This window comes from Hippoglossus stenolepis, chromosome 16 (assembly GCF_022539355.2).
Source record: "Hippoglossus stenolepis isolate QCI-W04-F060 chromosome 16, HSTE1.2, whole genome shotgun sequence".
NCBI classification, from domain to species: domain Eukaryota; kingdom Metazoa; phylum Chordata; class Actinopteri; order Pleuronectiformes; family Pleuronectidae; genus Hippoglossus; species Hippoglossus stenolepis.
The window spans coordinates 4,229,940-4,247,044 of NC_061498.1; the positions used below are offsets into that span (position 1 = coordinate 4,229,940).

At 45.2% G+C, this 17,105-nt stretch overlaps 1 protein-coding gene across 1 annotated transcript in view; it reads left to right on the plus strand.

The window, feature by feature from the left end:
- The first annotated feature begins 784 nt into the window (after window positions 1-784).
- Window positions 785-17,105, plus strand: part of LOC118124022 (protein shisa-8) — a 71,289-nt gene continuing 54,968 nt past the window's right edge. Inside the window, exons 1-2 of the mRNA XM_035181800.2 lie at window positions 785-2,920; window positions 3,348-3,986. Of these exons, the coding sequence (XP_035037691.1) occupies window positions 3,424-3,986 (563 nt within the window). The 5' untranslated portion in view covers window positions 785-2,920; window positions 3,348-3,423. The remainder of the gene's footprint in view (window positions 2,921-3,347; window positions 3,987-17,105) is intronic.

Here is a 17,105-nt window from a genome sequence, read left to right on the forward strand (position 1 = left end):
TCCCTCTCTTCCTCCTTCCCTCCTCCTCCTCTCCATGCATCCATCCCTTTCCTCTCCCTCTCTCTCTCTCTGTTTCCCTCCCTCCCTCAATCAGCACTGCAGCACCACACATGTTCCAGACACGCTCACGCTCACAAAGACGAAGATGTGCAGGGGAATTAGCTCAGTAATTACACGCAAGCAGAAATAGGAGACACACGTGCATGCACAAAAAAAAACATGCCTCACACATGCTACTGCTCTGTCAGCACTAATGCTCTCATTTGTGGGGCTGACTGGCGTTTTGGGATTGAAGCACAGAAGAGCTGGAAGCAGGGAGTCAGGGAGAGGATGAGAAGATGAGATGAGATGAGATGAGGATAGAATCTCCAAAATAATGGCAGAGCAGAAAAAAGACAGGTGGGGGGGGGGGCAGCCAAAGAAAACTGAAAAGGTTAGACAGACAGGACGTAAACAGAGATGAACAGATACAAAAAAAACCAAAAAAAGAGTAAGAACTGGGGTCGGAGATGGAGAGAACGGACAGAAAGGACAGGGAGACATCGTGAGGAGCCGAAACAGAAAACACAAAACTGAGAGGAGAGAGTGTCAGTGACACACGATGATGGAGAGAGGAGGAGAGTGAAAGCGAGAGTCAGCAAGTGCTCATTTACCCACAAAGGATGAGTGTGTGAGAGGAAGGGGAAAGGGAGGAGTGAGCGAGAGAGGGAGGGCGGAGTGAGCTGGGAGAGGGAGGAGAGAGAGAGAGAGAGAGAGAGTGTGTGTGTGTGTGTCTGTTTGTGTGTGTGTGAGAGAGAGACATTGTCATCCAGTCCTGCCGGAGAACAGCAGCAGCAGCGAGAGCAGCAGCAGCAGCAGGAGCCGACGAGATTCAGACGCACTGAGCAGAGCGAGGGAATACGAGGAATACACACTGACGAAGAACAACAGCAACAAAGGGGGAGGATGGAATAAAACAAAAAAACTGAAAAAGCATTTTACTGCTTCTTCCACCCTCTTCTGTTTGGAGCATCCCACAAGCAGAGCACCAGTGAAAACACATACATATGATATATATATAAAATTCCTATACATATATATCAAATTATGCCTGTTTTCAAAGAAGCTGCAGCCGGACATGGACTGAATTGACAGCAGAGTGAATCCATTGCATGAAAAAAATTGGGAGATAATATGCAGCATTTTGCTTAAAAACTGTTGCATATTAATGCTTTGAGATTTTTTTTTCTTGGTTTTTTTTTTTTTTAAAGCTAAAACTGGCAAGTGAGTTGTTGAGGCAACATCATCAACAACAACAACAACAACAAAGAGCAGCTGCTGCAGACAGTCCCACGTTTCCAAACGGGGGCTTCTCTTGAAAAAACAGGACATTTTTTGATCTGCCCTCGGTGCCACACGGCTGCTGCGTGGCTGTCGCATCTCCACTTGTCTCTGTCGTCCGCTCGGGCTCACGGGGGAGCATTATTCCCCGCTATAGGCTTGTGCAAGTGCATCGCTGAAAGTGCAGAGGGCAATCCACAGGCACTCTGACCCCCCCGAGCTGATATTTCCTCAGGGCATGAGAGCAGAGGGTGAGGTAAGTAGAAAAAGAGGCAGGGAGCTCAAAGAGAGGATAGATAGGGATTGAGATCATAGTGTAAAAAAAAAAAAGAAAAGCCAAAACCAAAGCCCAGGAAAGAGAAAGAGAAACCATCAAAGAACAATCCGTTAAACAGGACCCTCCACTCTGGTTTAGTAATTCCACCGCTTTTCTCTTTTTTTTTTTTTTTTACAGCTTCTGTTGGATGCAGCAGCACCAAGACATTTAGATTAGAGATTCAGTATCAGCACATCAGCCCTCCCCTTCCTCTCTCTTTCTCCTCCCCTCAGTCTTCTGAGCACTTGTAGGGCAGGACCGAGCAGGGCTGATAGACAGAGTGCCCGGCTGGTGTCCTGGGTCCGCTCGAGACCCCGGGATCCACAGGGGGAGAGGAGGGGGTTTCAGTGGAGTGTGCACGGAGAGCGGCAGCGGCGGCAGCAGCAGGAGCCCTGCAAACGCCGAGCACCAAAAAGCCATTGGACTCCTTGGGTGTTGCTTAAAACCTGCAGAGTGACACTGACAGAGCACTGTCATCAGGGGGATTGGAGCTGATTGTGTGTGAGTGTGTGTGTGTGTGTGTGTGGTGTGTGTGTGTGCGCATGCATGAGAGAAAACACGCCTAAGGTGCAAGAGGAGACGCTTTTGGACTGGAATAGGATCTCTGGAGTCTGGAGGTGTGTTTTAAAGAGCAGCTGCTTTTACCTGTTGGCTGGAATTAGGAAGGAACTGTCCAACATAACCTTTTCAAAATAAAGGCTGAATATTTAATATCCCTCACAAAAGACCTCAGGAGCTGAGAGACTTGGAACCAAACTTCTCAAAGAGGGAGTCACGTTCACCAAAGTGGACCAAGGTGGCGGTGAAAAGATGCCCACCACAAAAATAAAAAAGCCTACTCTGAACAGTGCCACGGAGAGTAGGAGGATGATAGATGCGAGTTAAACTCTGAGAGGGAGAAGAGGAAAACACTGCACACTGGTTTCAGGCGTTTTCTTTTTTCTTTCCTGGACTTATTTGACTCCAGACTTGAGCATTAGAGTTGTGATCCACTCAGGAATATGAGTCCGTCTGCGGAGTCAAAAGCCTTTCATGTGGGAGCCTGTGACAATCTGTGAGTTTGAGAGGAATCTGCCTTCTTTCTCCGCCGTCAGGAACCCAGAGTTCTCTCCTTTCACGGATTACTCATCCACTCAGCATGGGAGCTTATTGCTAGAAATGCCAGAGGCAAGTCCATTCGTAGGTAACACGCCCTCCTAAACTGCGTTTCCCTCCAAGCCAGCGGATTTGGATTTGTCTTCAGCCGCCTCCGCTGTCTGCTTGTGACATATGGCTTTGTGAAAGGTGACATTTCCTGAATTTTAGAATATTTAATTGCTTTGTAACACACACACACACATATTCAGTCACACACACACCTAGAGTAAATTGCCAGGGACTGTGATGTGTCTGTGCATGTGAGCTCCTGCCCACAAGGGACTCATTCACCCCCATTAGAAGCATGTTGAGATGAGAGATTGATTTCTTTCACTCACTTGTTTCTCTGCCCTTGGACGACAGTTTTCTGTAACTGTGCATTAACAACTCCCACAGCACTAATTAAAGGCTGTTTTATTTCTCTTCCAGGCATGAATATAGACTAAACTCCCTCTATTTGACCTCAGTGTTATCTTCAGTGTTTTCTAACAACTAACAGATTGATTAAATGAATATAATTTGAAGCTCCGGGCGTATTTAACTTTCTACTTCTTTGTTGTTTTCTCTAACCTAGGAACTTTAATTTGGGCCTCTAATTAACAATTACACATCAGCTCTGAGCCGCGAGACACTGGAAGTGTAAGTTCAAGATGGCCACCTCCATGCATCCACTCTTGAGAAGCGCGTTGCTGGCCGTTCTGCTGGGTTTGACCTCACTGGGTGGACTGGGCTCTCGGCCGTCTGGTCAGGCTATGGCCCAGGTTCCCGCCAACAACCAGACTGAGTCCTCTTTGTTGTCAGAGGTCGCCCTGGCAACGCCCACACCAGAAACCGAGGACCAAACGGCTCCGAGCGACGGCAAAAGATGCTGGGGTTACTATGATGTCATGGGCCAGTGGGACCCTCCCTTCAACTGTAACGCGGGCATCTACCTGTTCTGCTGCGGCTCCTGCTTCTACCGCTTCTGCTGCCAGTTCAAAATTCACAGTTTGGACCAGACGTCCTGTTCCAACTACGACACGCCTGTGTGGGCTAACACCGGGAAACCGGCGGCACCCGTCACAGAGGTCCACGAGGAACCAGACCGGGATCGGACCCACATGATCGTGTATATTATCTGTGGAGTGGTGGCCATCATGGTGTTGGTCGGGATTTTCACCAAGCTGGGGCTGGAGAAAAGTCAAGGAGGACAGACGGACATGACCAACTCCAGGTAGGAACTGAGAGCGGTGGAGGATATTGATACTGATATTGATCTTGGGTTTGGGGGGGGGGAGGGATCCTTAATTGGAAGATAATGGGTGTCATTGTCATAGTTTAGCTTTGCATAAAGACTGGAAGCAGGATTACTGTAGTTGTACTGTATTGTTTACGTAACTAAAACTAAATTTAAACAAAAAAAAATCCAAAATGTAAAGTTTTATAAGATGTGCTTGTATGTTTGTGGATGGTTTCCTGCACGTAGCACAGCAATGTTTCATTTTTCCCATTCATTTTTTTTTTCATTGCTGTTTCCCTGTTTCCAGTCATAATCCTAAAATCAGCTAATTGGCTGCTGATTCCAGCTTCATGTCCCTCATGTCTACAGACAGTAAAGTGGTATCGGACTCACACGTGTGCATTAACACTTGACGGTGGTGAAGTACGGCTAAAACAACATCCACAACCAGATGAACACAAACCAGCTTCACCGGCCGTCTCTGCCTCCTCTTGCGCATTAACGTGATTTGATTGGTTGGTGCCTCCGTTGCCGCGTGAAACAATTGAGCTCTGCTGAACTTATGTAGCACGAACAACACGACACAAGGGAACCACAATGCAGTACGGCGACACATGACATCGCCCTGTTCACAGTGGAGCTCTTGGAAAACAGATGAATGGATAGAAATACTCGTCTATTTTGGAAAAGAAGGAAGATGAGTTTCAATGAGCTCATTTGACAACAAACGTATGGACCTGATTTCAAGCTTTACTCTGCTGACCAGCTACTGAATGATGAAGATGAGGGGAGGACAAGTTACTTAACAATTCCATTACTCATCTAAAGTAATTCACCACTTACTTTATTAAATTACTCTCATCATAAAGCATCAGGCTTCATGTCCGTCCCAGGGACTGTACGCACTGTACGCTGTGTTTGAGATGAAGTCTGCTTCGTCAGGTGCACATCACATTAGTGTTTCTGTGTGTGTGTGTGTGTGTGCACGTGTGTGTGCAAGAACTCTTGTGCGCTTGTCTGCATATGTGCCAGAGGGTCACCGGCTGGATAATGAATCAAGTGTCTGAATCACAGTGAGGTGATAATGGCTGTGATGTCTGTTTGAAACCACGAGGGAAGGAGGGACAGAGAGGAGGAGGAGAAGGAGCGAGGAGGAGCGGATGGAGGTCAGGAGGGAGGATGGAGATTCAAATGGGAAGATGTCAGGTGATAGTAAGGGAGGAGAGTCTGTGACGGGGGGTGGAGCTACAGCGGTGTTGTGCTGTGTTTTTCTCTGTATTGGTGGAGCCTGTTTCACATTGATGGGTGATTGATTGCTGCTGTGACACAACTCTGACTTTGGCAATGTGCAGCCTCCAGTGAACGATGAGGAGGCAGAGGGTGGTTTTTTGGTAGGGTGGGATATCGAGTGGATCTCGCTGGAGCGCGTCCAACGGCTAATTCTAGTGCAGAGAACAGGGGGGTGTGTGTGAGTGAGTGAGTGAGGAGGGTGACCAGATCATTGGGTGTTAAGAGTCCGGAAATGGTGTCTCCTTTAAAATCCTATCATTGCTGGATCTCCTCTCACGCTTCCAGGGAAGGAGGAGGAGGAGGAGGAGGAGGAAGACGAAGAGGAGGAGGAGGATAGCCGTGGACATGAGTCAACCACAGCACAATGAGAGCTGTCTGCTTCTGGGACATTTTATTCCCTGAATCAAACAAATGTGTGAATTGAAATACTTGAATCCAACGTTTGCTTTGGAGACGTTCCTTTGTTTGCACAGTAACACGGCAGTGACAATAATTCAATACAATTGTATTTGTGTACCACTAAATCATAACAAACATTACCTCAAGGCACTTTACATAATAAGGTCGAGACCTAGAAAAAAAGAAAATCCCACAGTTTCACGATGTGGCTGCGTGAGAGAGGAAACAAAGACCACAGCACGGGAGCTAACCGCTGTGGTCATGTGACGAGAGCACAGCTGAAGCATTGCGAGGCGAGAGATACAACGACGATGATGAAGGGAGAAAGTTATACAAGAGAGTAGGAGGTGGCGACGAGTGAAGGGCTGTTACAATCCTGCTGAATCGTCCACCGAGAGCCGTGGAAGGCTGGTCGGCTCTGTGATCACGCTGCGTGGATAATGATCGTCTGAACAAGTCCATTGTGTGTTATTTAATTGTCTGAAATGTCTGAAATGACCCCAAAATACGATAAATACCTCTGACAAGTAAGTTGTGTGTCAGCCCGGGATCCGTTGGTTTGTTTGTCGCAATGATTACACAAAAACTACAGATTTCCACGAACCTCGGTCAGGAGACGACCTCTTTTATTTTGGATTGGATCTGGATCAGGGGACAGACCCAGGATTCTTAGATTAAAGATTGTATTTGGACATTTTCATAGATTTCCAAAGGAATCATTTGTGGATCTTGATGAAAACAATTAGGGGATTGACATCTATAAAAGGCCGACACACCTGATGATGCTAAGGTGCACAACTGAAGACATGTCCCTAACATCCGCATTAGTCAGTGTGGTAGAACATATAAGGAACATTCTTCATCTTGTCAAATGTCCTAAAATGGGACAGTGTTTAGACTAAAAAGACATAGAGGTAATGACGTCTGATCTACTGAGCCGCCACATGGTTTTCATAGTGCTGCCATACAAGCCAGTAGCCAGTCAGATTTACTTTTAGCCTCAGCACACCCTCAAGTTCGGCCTGTATCTTTGATTAAAAGCCTGAAACACTCAATGACGCTAAGGTGCTTACGTCCCTAACATCCACTGGTAGTTGGTAACTTAAATTGTGCAGAAGACCTTCAAACTTAAGGGATATTCACCATCTTGTCCTACATTCTGAAATGAGTGTATGGATGATTGAATTTAAGGGGACTGCTGGGGCTTGGCAGAGATCTGGAATGTCTTCCTATAGCTGCGTATTGTGTGTCCACTTTGTGTCTCTGTGGATGAGGAGGTGAAACAGTGTGTCACATCGATTTAAGGACGTCGCGTTTTTTAAAATCCATTCTCAACCTGCATACATTTGACAACGGGACACATTCACCCGGCTGAGAGCGGTAAAATGGATTGTGAGTCTACGTGCAGTCGTGTGTGTGTGTGTGTGTGTGTCTGTGTGTGCACTCGACAAATAAATCCAACCAGAAAGCAGCTAAGGTGGTAATGTGCTGAAACCTCGGGTCAGGCAATCACAACAGGCAGCGGCACAATGATACATAGCAACACATGCACACATGAGCATGCACACGCCCCCTCCGTCACACTGCTGCTCATCTCCCAAGTAACTGTTTGTGTTGTGCTTTCAGTCTGTGTCTGTGGAAACCGCTGCAAAGCAAAATTAAAAATGAATTATATCCTTTGAAACACGATCCAGCCATGGGGGAATAGATGTGACGAATCAAGTTTTTAAATTTGAGCGAGAGCTCGGCTCATGTCGTCGTCGTTGACTGCAGCTTCAGTGGAGGTGTAGACGGAGGAGGAGAGAGGAAGAGGAGGCAGAGAGGAGCACGTCACAGCACAGCGGTTAAAAGCTGACATTTTGCATCAGTGACTTTGCAAAGTGTATAGAAGTGAACGTCGCTAAATCTCAGTGCCGCACCAGCGTGATCCGAGACGCCCCCGCTGTGAAACAACCGTGCACGCTGCAGCGGTGATAAACAGAACCGGAGTAATTAAGGTGTTGGTCAATAAATATTCTGCACATAAACCTCTGCAGAATACAGTTGTAGAGCATTACTGCAAACACAGCTACTGATGCATTAAGCACTTTAAAAGACAATGAAACAGCCCAAAAACACAAATTATTAAAATGCCAGGCATGAATTAATTCCAGGGTTAGAAGAGTGAGCATCAAGTGAGCAGAGTATAAATAATCAGGCAACGTTTTCTACAAGCACAATTAAATAATCAAGGACAGTGGATAAGCCTTCGCCAATATTTACTGCAGGCTAGTACTTTACACTGTGCCGTAGAGTTAGGGTAAGAAGGTTTTCATGTAAAATTAAAGGTAGGATTGGTAAGTTGTGGGTAAAATATGTGAAATCATTGGCCAGCCTCGTCAAATCCAAGTTGCTTGTGATCAGTGTTGCATGTTATTGTTTGTGAGCGGAGAAGAGAATTGCTTTTATGAACATATTCACATTGTCTATGGTAGTATAACTTCCCCTTCCCTACCCTTAGCCACCCAAGTAAATAACACATATTATTTAATATGCAACATGCAGCTCATCATTTGGGGGCAAACAAAAGTTCACTCAACCGTAAGATGTGGAAGTTAAAGCTATTCAACTCATATGAGGGATTATCAATGATAATATTCTGTTTGTTATCTTCCTCTGTGACCTTTATAAACACAACGGTTTGTTACATCACACAGATCATGATGAGACATTTGGCCGATCAAGTGCTTTTGTTTTGGGTTTGGTGCAACGAGCGACCGCTTCATGCCTAAATCTATTTCATCTGATACCCACACACACACACACACACACACACACACACACACACACACACACACACACACACACACACACACACACACACACACACACACACACACACACACACACACACACACACACACACACACACACGTCCCTCTCATTCCCCTTAACAGCATTGCACCACTTATCATAAGTTATTCCTCTGAAGGGCCATGTGCTCAAGGGCACAAACGATTGAATGACCCACCAGGGATCTAAACAACCGTTTCCATCGGCCGTTCTATTCCTCCACTGTATTGTGTTTCATCAACAGCGCTCCCCTCTTTCCGCTATTGTTCAACCGCGGTGGCGCTTTTCATCATCGCCCTTGACAGGTGTGTTTAGAGCCAAGAGATAAACATGTGCACGCAGCGGGCGGTTACAGCGGCGGCCAGATGAACATTGCGTTGGGAGCTTTGTAGTCAGAATAAAGGCGTGTGTGTGTGTGTGTGTGTGTGTGTGTGTGTGTTTCTGCCATGTCATAACTTCAATAATTTTCTTTTTTCATCTAGAACAGAAAATATCAAGACCTGCTGATTAAAACGATCAAATAAAAAAATCAAGCAAATAACCCCCAAAACAAAACATCAAACTATTCCTCAAATTGACTTTGCACTTCACAAAGAAACTCATCACTAATGTAAAATGTGTCTTCGGGCGTCAGCGCTGATTTCACCTCTATTGTTCGAGCCGTTGCTTCTCTCACCCTCGCTTCAGCAGGAGCTCCAACAAGAGTCTCATTTGCCCTGTTAATTCAACTTCCTCCATCTGAACCCAAAATAAACTCTTTGATGCTGCAGCGGGACGAGAAAATAGACTCCCGAAGTGCAGCGTTAACTCAAACCGCCACGTAATTATAATTCCTCTAGTGTTGCTCGTCGTGCCGTTCGTTAGTCTCCGTGCATATTTCAGGCTTAGAGTGATAATTGTGAGTGTTTTTTTTTTTTAAACCTGGGCCTTATTTTTGTGCCATCTCTCACATTTGAGTTGTTAAAAACTTTCTGTGATCTTTGGCACTTTGGATTTTAAAAGGGATTTAAAACATTTTCACACACACACACACACACACACACACACACACACTGCGGTTACTAAGCAGGATGTTGGATTTCGGCCAGCTAACAGGCTTGAGAGTTTTCTTCCACGCAATTGACTTTTTGGATCGTGCACACATCCAAATTAAGGATTTAAAAAGTTTTTGAAGTAAACAACTCGGAGGAGCAGCAGCACACTGTGGGATGGTGTCAGGTCACGATGGGTTTTATCCTGGGTTCGTCTCCACCGAGCTAAACAATGGCAATCTGATCAGTTTCACAGCTTCTCGTGTGAACTGTGACTGACTCAGGATGACCTCACACATAATCAACATTTGACATCCTGTAACACAAACTGAAAGACGGACGACTCATCTCCACCTCCACACGCTTTCCAGACTTGAAGCTCAAATATCGAGGATACGAAGGCTGCCATCTCGTGCACTTGGAGCCTCATCATCAGTTTCTTGCCCAAGGACACTTCGGCACACGGAACGAGGAAGAGTGAGCCACAGCCAATCCGTTAGAGTGCTTCTAACCAACTTACCAAACCTGACCCGAACCCCACAGGCTTTCTGTTGTTTGCGTCTGAACCTGAACACGCTAGTACTAGTGCAAATACTTATGCAAGATTGGTGTATTTTTACATTTGATATACTTGTTTAAAGGATCCCAATACGTCCTGCAGGCGTGTCTTTTCACATGCGTGTCCCACAGAGGCGGCGGTACCAGTTGTTGTGATTGTAACTCCGCACCACACCTCAGTGCAGCACAGCTCAGAGAGACAGATTGCTGCAGAGCGTTTGAGTTCCTCAGCTCATCTGTTGCTGCAGCGGCTCCACGTCAGCTGATCTCCATACTCTTCTTCTCCTCACGCTCCCGCTGTGCGCTGTTTTTTCTATTTCCTCCTTATTTCCTCCTTTCTTACATCCTGTTGTTTTCCTCTCCTCTTTATTCACCTCCATTGCGCGACGACACAGCATCTGCCAAAACTCAGGCTGAAAAGTATGACAGATGGTCAAAATTAAATCAAAACGGCCTGATATCATAAATATGTATTCAGTGTTTGAATGATCCCTGTAGACACTTTGTGCACATTAATAAAACAGTGAACATTTGTTGGAAAAATATATAAAATCATAGTTTTTTATTTCACACATCATAATAGTAACAATGGTAATAAATACCAATATTTCTGCACAATGTATGTAGTTTATCATACGTATTTTAAATGTAATTTATGCATAATAGCCTGATGGCTCATTGTGAGAGGAAAGAAGATGGAAGATGTCATCCATCTCCTGTTTGCTTTGATATTTTAAGGTCAATATTGTATTGAATTTAGCTCATGAGGGTTTTCAGAGTTTACAATATTTGCTTCACGAGTTGAAATCCTGAAAAGAGAAACTTCAAGCAAAGAGTCATTGTTACTCCTCAAAGCAAAAATGATTATGTCCTCCGTCTCTCTATTATTAGCTTTCTTCAACAAAAGCACAATATATTCTTTTAACCTTCCTCACATCTTCTCTTTCTCTGCGGTTATTTCAAAGAAATTTAAATGAAAATACAACAGCGAGGCTCAAACTCGCAGTTTCCGTGTCTCGGCTCCTGCAATTTATTTTCATACCAAACCAAGGAGGGGAAACAAATTCCCAGAAGTCGCGGCTCCTCTTCACCACCATCATCATTTCTTATTTCCAATCTTTGCTTCGTATTAATATTTACTCATTCAATCAAGGGTTGTATTAGAATTACCTTTCAAGCCTTTGATTGAAAAATAAATAAATCATCCCCTCAGCAGGAGGCTGGACTCAGGGTCGATTTCCACAACAAACTTGCATAAAAGTTTGTCTAATAATCTGATAACCCCCCCCCCCCACACACACACACACACACAGCCGTCAATATCAATGTGGGCTGTAAACCAGCATCTGTGTCTCGTCTGACTCTGTCATGTGGAGGCTCTGTGGGAGGCTTGTGGGAGGAACCATTGTTGAAATGCATCGCCAGTCAATCAAAGCTTTGCCGTCTCCTGGGACAATTGTGTCAGTGTTGCTTTGTGGCTCTCTGTGTGTAAAGAGTGTGTAAACTTTGGTTGTGTGCGCTTGTGTGTGTAGCATCTACTGTACATGGAGTTTGGGTACACGCCGTCCACCGTGGACTCCATTTTCACTCCAGTGATCGCGGTAATGGTCTTGTCCCAGTGTAGAGTGACGCAGGCTCCAAGTCGCCCTGACAGAAAATCAAGTGCTTACATGTAACTGTTTGCTGGAGCGCGCAGAGTAACAAGCATCACCGCTGTCTGTGCACTGTAGCTGGTCTTCTCTCTCTCTGCTCGTCTCCTGTCTGTCCGTCTTTCTGTCCAGCCGTCTCATTTTTATTCATCACCATGTCACCTTTCCCATCTATTACCCAGCTCTTAATTTCTTTGCTATCTGCCCTTCGACCCGCTGGTTCCTTCTCAGCTTTTTAATATCTTTCACACTGTGGAGGGAAAGAAACTGAAATATATCACCCGCAGGTAAAACAGCTGATACCTGAAGAATGTTGAGTATCCAAAAAACTAGTCTCATGAAATTAATGTATTCATTCATGCATTTTACCGTTGTTATTGCAATCCTGCCTCCTCCATGTTAGTTGACGTGGGCCAAATTAAAAAATCTGTCTATACAGTTAAATCATTATATTACTGATGGCACAAAGTTCAGTCTTTTCCTCCCTTTTTTATTCTAGCTTTCAAAACCAGAAACCAATATGTCGTGCTGCGTATGTTTTCCCCAGCTTCACTCTCCTGTCGTCTTTGCCCCTCTCTTCCCCGCCTACATTTGCCCGTCATGGCTGTGCCTCTCGGCTCTTATCTCTACACAGCATCATATCTGAGAGAGAGAGCTTATACTTCACACGCAGATTAAACAAGAAGAAGAAGGATTTTCCTCCCAATCTATCCCCTATCCCTTTTCCCTATCGTCCAAAAAATAATTACCTGCTAGCTTGTTTTGCCCAAACCCTCGTGCATGTTCCGTGTTGTGGAACAGAGATGAAACGAAAAGGGGAGGATGAGTGTTGATGAAGAGGAGGGGGATGGCACTCTTGACTTTCATCCCTTACTGTTCATTTTACATTCGAAGGCTCGTGCTCCTCTCGTTCCTTTTCCTGTCTCGTGGCTCTTTCTCCCACTCAGTGCCACTGATTTCCCCACATTCATCAGCGTGCTACAAGAACATCTACTGTGAAGAATGCCGCCAAAGCCGAGAGACACGTCGATGTAGCCGTCTAATATCACACGATTGTCACAAAGTACATTTTACATGTTACTTGATGTGTTTTTTGCAACATTTGGGTCAGAAAACTTGAGTTTAAATGTTTATAGAGCAGCAGAACATAGTTAGTTTGGCGTCAAGGCTCCGACCAGATACTGTATGATTCCATTGATATAATAGGGAGTTGCAGGAAATATCTTTACCCCCCCCCTGTCGGAGCCTACAGGTGGATGCTGGCGTGGTGGAGACACTGAAAGTAGACGACCACATTGGGAGGATGTACTGTATATGATGGAGGATTGTGGAGAGTGAGGCAGGTCACATGATTGGAGCAGTGCAGCTCCAGTTGGCGGCTGAACTAGCTCGCAAAGCGTCGCTGCATTTATCCTAAAAACAATGGTCACGTTCTTCTGGGGCTCTTTTCAATCGTTTCCTCACCAACACACAGACTCTCTCTCTCTCTCGTCTATGAACTCGGTTACACACTCAGACTTGTTGCGACAGGCTGCACTGGGCAGTTCCTGCGTTGGGAACAATCTCTGCAGCACTTTTTCACTGTTGAGGCCCAAAAAACCTGTGTTATTTATCTTCCTCTCATACAGACAGACAAGCAGGAAATGAGAAAATGTGCACGTTTTTCTAGTTGGTTCTTCTCCAACAGTTACAAGGTTCCTCCCATATTTCTACTCTTCTCATTATAACCCTTTAAAAGTTATCATACCATCAGCCCAGTTTCTATCCTTGGTTTGTATTTTTCCTTCTTTGTAAAGCGTACATTCAAGATTCCTGCTCCGTTCAATGATAATTCTGTGACACAAAAGAGAGTTTTTTCTTCCCACAGTGTGTTGTTGCTGTTCCCCGGCAGCTGAGTGGGGGTTTATTCTGTATGTTGGTGGTGTAACATGTCGTATAATTGATGAGACGGGACTCTGGGGAGGGAACAAGGCCCATAGTCGATAAAACCACGGTATGATTTTGTCTTCTGCTCGACTCCCATTAACCTCCCCCCTCCCAACCCATCCACACACACACACACACACACACACACACACACACACACACACACACACACACACACACACACACACACACACACACACACACACACACACACACACTGAGAATCACAAACACCCTATTCAACAAAGCAGCATTAACGGCATTAGCAGCAGCACAGAGCCGTGCTCGCAATTTTCACATTCGCGGTCTCAAAATAGACGTTTTTACACTTTTCTAAAAGGCGGCCGTCGCTTCAGAACAGACTGGAAGAGAACAAGATGTTTTCAGGGAATTGATGCTTTGGCAAAATAACAAACATGTATCTGATTAACACGCGCTCGGCCTCTCTCTCTCTCTCCTACTTTCTCTCATGCACACACAGAAACAAACCCGCTCTTTCCCTGTGCCTTAAAAATAATTTGTTTTTGTTTATGCTGGATAAAATACGCCTGTCCACCGTGTCCCCCGTCTCTCTCTCCATCGCTCCCTCACTCATACTGCAGCTATCCTATATGAGGACTCTGCATTGACTTCCATTCATTGTGGACCCACTAACCAAAACCCTTATCCCTTAACCTTAACCTCACCACAAAATATATTTGTATTTCATTATGTTGCCTCATGACACCAGACTCTTGTAACTGTTTTAAGTGTTTTACGATACGAAGACACTAAGACAACAACCCGTGTGCTTCACAGAGGCAGCAGCAGCAGCGTGTATCTCTACTATCTGTGTACTGAGCAGGATTGTGTTTGCTCTTTGTACTCAGGATTAATAATACTGCGTTTGAGCTATAATGAAAATCAATCAGGCTTCAGCCCTGCAGTTACAAACGCATGATGACACTATCATAGTACACGAGAGCTGCTGTGCTGGAGGAGTTGTAATGTCGCTGCTCTGCCCAATTTAAATTCAATAACGTTTTCCTACCTGCGACTTCTAAGTACTTAGAAAAGCCTCTAATTATCACTGGAGACTTTCTAATTCTCTGTCAACTCGTTCCAATTTATATTTGAATGATTTTTCTGCTGTGTCAATGTTGCCAATGTTGTGTGAAGCACTGGCCGCAATTATTGTTTGTCTACTACTCAAGTGAATGATGCACTTTTTGTTGTGTTATCGTTCCAGCAATTCTGGAATAAAACCAAATAAAACAGAATAATAATGAGTCACTCAAGAGTGTTTTAAAGACAAAAAAACAGGGATGTCCTTTTGTGAATGAAAGGATTGGATCAGATTTAACATTTAAATGACTGGAAGTCGCATATGCTGAAAACCGGCTTTAGTTTGTATGTGAAACACACACACAGACACACACGCACGCACACTCAAACATACGCACACTCACACTTGGCAGCATGAGGCAGTCGATATGTGTGTTCTAATTATACTGATGTTGTATCAGCGTTTCAATGTCAGGGTGACGCAACACTGACGCTGGCCGAGGGAACCCTGTCACTGCGAGGAAGAGAGGAAGAAGGAAAGAATAGATGAGCAAGGGAGCAAGAGAAGAACCAGAGAGAGTAAAAAGAGAGTTTGATGTCTTGCCCTTGAGCCGGAGTGTGAAATAACACGGAGTGGATGGAAAATGACAGAGGGAACATAGATTCCTCATCGCTACACGACAGCCCTGATGGTCAAAATACAGCTCACCTTACACATCCATTCCTCCCTCTCTCCAGGCATTAGTCTCTCAATCCATCTCCCTCATCCATCAGCGTCAAACACCCCCTCCCCTGCTTCCTTTCTCCTCCCCCGTTCTTTTCGTTATTAACCTGCAGAGCTGTGATCCAGCAATATTTTCATACGGCCACAAATGTCGACATACCCTGTGGCTCCAAGTCACCGGCCGTGTGTTTTTTAGCAGATATCCTCGTCTGAGTGCCCGAATGAAATGGTTAAATCCAGATGTGTGCAGCTAAGTAAAGTGATGACCCTGCCGATTAGGGAGACCACCCTCTCCGTCGCCCTCCGGCTCGCTGGCAGGCTGCTCTGAGGGTCGCCATCGTAGATATTACAAGCTGCGTCTTCTGCAAATCCTCGCCTGAAAACATTCGAAAGGCCAACACCGGAGGACTGAAGGGCTGTGCATGAAACATAATCTTCAAAGAGCACGTCTGGAACATACTCGGGCTGCAGAGTATTAAGCCGTTTGAAAAGAGTTGGCAAGTAGAGTCGGAAATGTTTTTTTCAGCCTCGGTCCACGCGAACATGTTCTCGTTTTTAAAACAAATAAGCTTTTTAGTCCGTCTTTATTAAAATACCTAAAAACAAACGCTCATCCGTGTACACTGTGCACGCTGCAGCAAATACGAAGCAGATTGTCGTGTTCGGTTGCTTGGCTGCATTTCAGTAATAATCTGAATGGGTTGAAGTAAAGTTTCCATCACACTTTGTGGGTTTTATGCAGGAAATGTTTATGTTTCTATGGATTCTGCCGTTAACTTCAAGCGAAACACTTTGGCTAATTGAATTTTTTTGCCATGTAAGTGGTCAGCAGCTCCTGTCCACAGTGTATCCAGGCAGCTATCACTGAGTTACTGTGATACTGAGGTAAAACACACAAAATGTGATGATTCTCAGGGAGGATCTGGAATTAGACTCTGAGCAGGAGCAGGATTTCTGAAGCAATTAGTGGCAATCAGGTGTTAAGTGTCTTGAAAGTGCCTTAAATACCACTGCTGCTGTTCCAACTGCTGTTTGTGTTCGTAAACAGGCGAAATCATTCTGCAGTTACTGGGTTTTTAAAATACATTCTCGGTTGTGATTATGGGAAACTTGGCCGCAGTAAACACACTGAAGAATATAAAGTGGAGTATGATGACTGCAGAAGAGCCGCTCAGGTTTTTTACAGAGGCTGATGTGAAACAAGCACTTTAGAGTTCAGCTACCGCTCCAGGAAACAAGGTCACTTCATCTGCTCTGCTCATCTTTGCCCTCCCTCCCTCTGTCCTCAGCGATGGAATAAAAAAACACACCGGTTACCATTAGTCCTTACAACCAATAACCCCGGCCCCTGTTTCCCAGTGTTCATCTGCGTTGTTTAACCACACAGGCTCCCTCGCACCCCCCTACGAGAAAGTGGAGCACGAAGGCGCAGAACCGTGGTTACATAACGCGGCACAGGAGAAGAGAGTGTGAGAGCGAGACAGTTTGGGGAAAAACAGAAACAGAGAGGAGGGGAAACAGAGAGCAAGAAATGGATGGGAATGAAAATGTGAGATAAGCTTGCAGATATAAAAAGAGATCAAGGGAAATGAGGCAGGAGACCAATCAAACCTGTGGAAACCAGGACTGAAGACGTGTCGTCCAAATGCAGGGTCGACTA